The sequence below is a fragment of the Microtus ochrogaster genome, linkage group LG1 (genome assembly GCF_000317375.1).
Source record: "Microtus ochrogaster isolate Prairie Vole_2 linkage group LG1, MicOch1.0, whole genome shotgun sequence".
Classification (NCBI taxonomy): domain Eukaryota; kingdom Metazoa; phylum Chordata; class Mammalia; order Rodentia; family Cricetidae; genus Microtus; species Microtus ochrogaster.
The window spans coordinates 42772187-42778260 of record NC_022027.1 but is presented as its reverse complement, the minus strand read 5'-3'; the positions used below and the strand labels follow the sequence as shown (position 1 = coordinate 42778260).

Genomic DNA, 6074 nt, shown 5'->3' with positions numbered 1-6074 from the left:
TCTAGTTTCTTTTTAAAAATTAAACTACTCATCTCTAATTTCAATTAACCCAAATACCACAAGGACGTCTATTTTAATAGGCATCCCTACTTAGATTTGCCTTTTCTTTATTTCACTTTGGTTTTTGAGACAAGGTTTTGCTATGTTGCTCAGATTGCCCTCAAACTTGCAATTCCCCTGCTTCAGTCTCCCAGACAGTCTAGACCATAGATTCTCCAGTGAGTCTGTTAAACCAGGACCTCACACTAAAACACAATGCTAGAAATTCTTAATGTTAGAAAGCCTCAAACACAAAATAAAGAGACTCTAAGAAAAGACTATTTAATAAAATTCATACAAAAATAGAATTAACACATTACCAGTAATGTCAGAAATATAAAATGATAGCACAGAAACATACAGAATATAAACAAAAATAGGCTAAGTGATTTAATGGAAATGAAGAACTCAAGATAAAAATTGAGAAAACCCTTCTCTGTCCCACAGTATTGGGAATTGAGCCCAGGATCCTATATAGGCTAGATAAGCATTCTGGCAATGACCTACATACTTAGTCCTCAGATTTAAAAAACAAAAAAGATTCATTGTAATTTTAAAATTATTTGTATGTGTGTGCATGCATAGGTAAATACAGGTGATGTATTTTCAGATGGCCTCAGAGGCCAAAGAGAGCATCAAATCCCTCCCAAAGCTAGAGTTATAGGTAGTTTTAAGGCAAACACCAAGGGTTCTGGGAACTGAATCTAGGTCATTAGGACCTGCTCTTAAGCATTAAGCAATCTGTCTAGTTCCAAACCTGTGGATTTTGAGGGTGGTGTTTTTATGTTTACCAGGCAGAACTTTAACTTGTAATCCTCAAAGCATAATGGGTTTCAGATTGAAAGGAGTAGTTTGTATCCAGTGTAAAATATAAGCCATAAAAACCAACTTCCAGCCCTAATTTCATTAAATTCAGAACATTAAGGATAAAGAAAACTCAAAAATCTTTTAGGAAGAAAAATGTCCAACTCAAATCAAAGACAGAAAGAGTCAGAAATGTTCAACAGTAACTCAGCATTTCTGATAAGCAACAAAAAAGTAATCACCTTAAAATTCTGAGAGAAAAATTTTCCAACCCAGAATTGTTCACATAGCTAGCTATAATCAAGCGTGAAGCGAAACAAAGACATTTAGAGATGTGTCAGTTCTCAGAAATGTTTTATCCTAGTGTGCTATTTCTTATGAAGGAATAAAGTAGGAAGAAAATATGGTATCAGAAAACAGAGTACTAAATACAAAGAGAAGTGGAGAAGATTATGAGGTTATCAGTGGGGAGACAGCTAACAATAGCAACAATTCCTATTATTACCAATAGAGGAGGTAAAAGCCTTGAATGCATGTTGGTGTTTATGTGGAATTTCTGTCTTAGTAGCTTAAAAAACAGAAAATTACATTAGTTGTATGTTACTTAGATATATGGTCTTAATTACCAAAACTAAAGACAGGAAATGCTACAAGTGGCCTCCTATTGGGAAATAAAATCAAGAGTACAGTGGAGTGATTTATGCACAAAACATTAATCATTTAATTCAAAATAACTATGGCAGTAAACTGAGTGTCATGAGAGGATAGGAGATTTGAAATAGCTTATTCTATTACAGATAACGTCAATATGTTGCAATTATTTCATTATTTTTCTATATTGGTAGGAATGTGAACATCTCAAGTGTTGTTTCTCAATTGACACAACAGTATTAAATCAACACTAAATGAAAACCCTATTGGGACCAAGAAATATACCATCCCTGCACCTCTAGAACATGTGAGGTGGCACAAAGGAATGATGGCAGGGGTCCAAAAGTGTGAGAACAAAGTTTTTGCTCCCAAACCACATATCTATTTGATTATTACAGGTTTTGCTTAAAATGGTCATCTTGTAAAGATAGATACCTGGAACACTCCTGGGAACTCAATAAGTATGTGTAAATATTAGTTAGTCATATTGGTTAAAAAAAAATACTGATTGGCCAGTAGCAAGGCAGGAAGTATAGGTGGGGCAGCCAGACTAGGAGAATTCTGGGAAGAGGAAAGGCAGAGATGTAGTTACCAGTCAGACACAGAGGAAACAGGATGAGAATACCTCACTGAGAAATAGTACCAAGACTCATGGCTAAACATTTATAAAACTTGTGGGTTAATTTAAGTTGTAAGAGTTAGTTAGTAATAAGCCTGAGCAAAGAGATCAATTAATATAAGCCTCTCTGCATTTATTTGGGACTGAATGTATCCAGGACCAGGAGGGACAGAAACTTCTGTCTATAAATGGCACCCAACATGGGGCTCAAACTCATGACCCTGTGATTTAAGAGTCTCATGTTCTGCTCACTGAGCTAGTTGAGATAGAAACTTCTGCCTACAATTTTCTCAGGTCATCTTTATACCACACATAACATACCTGCAATGATGTTATCCAGCAATGTGATAGGCATGCAGAATATTCCAACCAGTAAATCACTTATTGCCAGGTTTAAGATGAAAAAATTGGTGACAGTGTGCATGTGTTTGTTTCTTATCACAATAAAGCAAACTACAGTGTTTCCCACCATGCACAGGAAAAAGATCAGTAAGTAGGAACTAATAAAGATTGCTGCCACTTGAGGCTGGTGAAGATAATAGTTGACATAGGTGATGTTGATATCAGAGTACCAATAATGCTGTGTGTCATTGCTGCTCCAGGTGTGATTCCAGTTTTCTGAGGAGTTGAAGTCCCATTTCTTGCTCATGGTGGACCTTAAAAAAGGAGAAGTAGAAAAGAAAAGATTAGTGAGAAATTGGTAGAATGTAACTTCTGTGTTGGAGTTTAATAAGAGGGGTGTTTTTCCAACATCATGAATTTTAATGAGCTCTCAGCAATCCACAAGTTTTACATAAAACTGAATTATAAATGAAACATTTATTTTATTAGGATTACAATTGGAAGCATTTGAAATATAACTTTGTGCTATAAACAACAATCATTACAGTAGATTCCCTAGTAAACTTTCTCTTTTTCCCTATTTCACTTCTGAACATAGTTTATCTGTCAAGACCCACTCATTCTTGTAAGACGGGAGCATTAGCAGAGCTCCAGTCTATAATCTGACAAGGGATGATTTCTATGAGTGTTCTGAAGATGCAAACCCACTTCACTATTCAGATTATTAGATAAACTTATATAAACTCCTATATTCGCTTTTTTAAATTTTGTTTTTGTTTTTTGAGAGGGTTTCTCTGTGTAACAGTCCTGGTCTTCTTGGAACTAGTTCTTGTAGACCAGGTTAGACTTGAAAACACAGAGATCTGCCTGTCTCTGCCTCCTGAGTGCTGGGATTAAAGGCGTATGCCACCACTGCCCAAATTTGCATTCACTTTTTAAGAATAATGTTAGAAAATTTAAATTGGTAGATATAAATTTAAATGGATCAACCACTGAGCTGGTAAAACCACACTTTGAAAAACTTTGTTTATCCTGTAAATATTACAGTAACTAATAATTGATTTAGGATAATATTCTTTTTGAATAATTGATATCCAAACAACCCTCTAGTTTCACTTGCTCCTACTTAACTTTGAGGCAGTACTAATTTGAAAGTCACACATCTGGGGAAGTCATTATTCCTCTCTCTGCTGAGCTTTGTCGCAGATGACACTTCTGAGCGAAGTCACTGAATGGGTGAGATACTGTTGGTCTGTTTCCTGGCTCAGCCAGAGAGACATAACCTTTTATGGCTTTCCTCTGGGAAAGGATGCATTTGTAAACTAATCATTGAATGTATAATGAACTAGTCGTATGAAAAGAACTAAAAACTATGAGCACTAACAGTTTTTAAACAGTCATTACCTTTTAGATTTACAGAACTCGAATGTCCTGTAAACTGCAGATAATGCAGAAATGTAGAAAACTTGATATCTATAAATTGCACTGATGCCCACCTATGTGGTGCACTTCCGCAGAGCTCTGGATGTAGGCCTCTTGCTTACAACTCAAAGATAAAATGGAATCTGCTGATGAACCTTAATCATCTTCAGATTTCAAAATAAATCTTCTTTGCCCCAACAACTTGCCCTTGCATCACTGTTCTTAAGTGATAAGAAGTGAATTGATTTTCATGGTTGTATTTTCTAGTAAAGAGTAAAGTAACTAGATAGTAAACCATTAAGATAAATGAAAAAGGGATTAATTTTAAGGGCACATATTGTGTCACCCTTTTATTTCCTTTTGATTGTTTTAGATCCTTCTTGGGTTTCTCCTATATTTTGTAGCTATAGCCCCCTCCCCCAAAAAAGCAAAAATTAGAAAGTCTTTTTGAGGTTGCAGACTGTATTCTTCACTCAAATTCCACATCTTTTGCACTGAGGATAGTATTGTGAGTAAGCTGCATAGCTTTTGATAAAGAACTCAAACCCATCTAAAAGTTGAAAATCATATGTATACATGCTTCATAGTGCTGATAGGCTTTCATAAAATAATTGTTTCTAAAATGCATATCGTTTACTATACGTAAAACTCAGCAATGAGCATCTTTAATGTAATTCTTTTTCACAGTAGCACAGTCAAACAGGTAACTGAGGCAATAGCCAAATTAATTAATTTGTCAAAGGTCATCAGTAAGAAAGTAGACATGGAACTGTTCCCTCCAGGAGCCTTGTCAGAGGCTGTGGGAGTTGCAGCAGGTGGCAACTTGTGTTCAGATATTACAGAACTAGTCATAACAATAACAACAACAACAAAACCTGGAAAACTTGAAGAAAGAGAAGGCTTTTTCTTAAGGCTTCCTTAAGAAATGGCTAATAATATTTATCAGCATATCAGTGACTCGAATGAGCCTTTAGAGAAAAGACAGGGGCTCAAAAAAAAAAAAAGAAGATAATTAGGAAGGTCAGAAAAGAAATTATGTAACTCTGCCAGAAAAACAGAAAAGTAAGGCTAGACAAATTTTTAAAGTACAATAAATGCAGCAATGTGGAGAACTAGAAAGACAACGTGACATTGTAAGCGTGTCTTCACAATAGACAAAATCAAGATCATGTCCATGGAATGAAATAAGTCTGTAAATTAAATTACATCTCAAATGAAGAGTTTATATGCAGCCCCTTTAATTTCATAATGGCAATAAAGTTTTCCATCTTGTTTTTCATTTTTCAGATATATGATATTCCAACATAACTAACTTTATGACAGTGATAAAATCATAAAGAAATGCAAAAAAAGGGTTATAATAAATAAAGAGCTTTAAGAATGGAAACAATCAACCCATACATATGAGTAAAACTCCATAAGCAAGTCTATACCCTCTAGTTTGATATAGAAAAAGCTCATTTAAAAGCTTTGTGATGAAAATTAGTGAAAATTTGAGATTACATCTGCCAATTAGAATTCCTGGAAAGAAGCTGTGTGTGCAAAGACCGATGGACTGATAGAACCGCAGTGATGTGGGGAGGCTGGGATGTTCTAAGTTCAGAGATTAATTACATTATTTTGGGCTAGGTTTAGCCCCACGAAGAACCATTCCTTCGCTCATAAAAGTTAAAAGCCTTTTGGAATCTTTTTAATGGAGACCCCTAGCTTCCACCAATTCGAAAATTACAAACATCATTCAGCAGCAGCTGAGACCTATAGGAAAGCTTCTCCCATCTTGCTGCACCCACCTTTCTGATAGAAGCACCAAGGTGTCTTAAACATGTATGGTTTATGACTTTGTTCTGTGAAACTATAAAGCTCTATAAACTCCCTCCACATTGAAACAATAAATTTGTGATGACCTTAATTTGTGTCCCATGGCCATGGTCATTCAAATTTGGCTCTGGGCTAAACTTTCTCTGTTCCCTTTAAAGTGAGAGCTCTGCTTTTTGTCTCCTCACTCTTAGCAAGTGCAGGTTTTCCAAAGCAATAGCAGAGGCAGCAGGGAAAAAAAAACATGCATCGCTACAAATAGTCTCTGTTGCTGTTCTTTCATTCCTGTTGAATAGATGTGTAAATAGATTTAAAACAGCTATTATGGAGGATTGGAATTGTACAGCTTTATTACCCATATAAATATTGAGATTCATCCTAT

General features: G+C 35.4%; 1 protein-coding gene across 1 annotated transcript in view; it reads right to left on the bottom strand.

Annotated features, from left to right (window-relative positions):
• Npffr2 (neuropeptide FF receptor 2) overlaps positions 1-6074 on the bottom strand; it is a 47324-nt gene that overhangs the window by 9093 nt on the left and 32157 nt on the right. Inside the window, exon 2 of the mRNA XM_026785277.1 lies at positions 2435-2769. Within this exon, the coding sequence (XP_026641078.1) occupies positions 2435-2762 (328 nt within the window). The 5' untranslated portion in view covers positions 2763-2769. The remainder of the gene's footprint in view (positions 1-2434; positions 2770-6074) is intronic.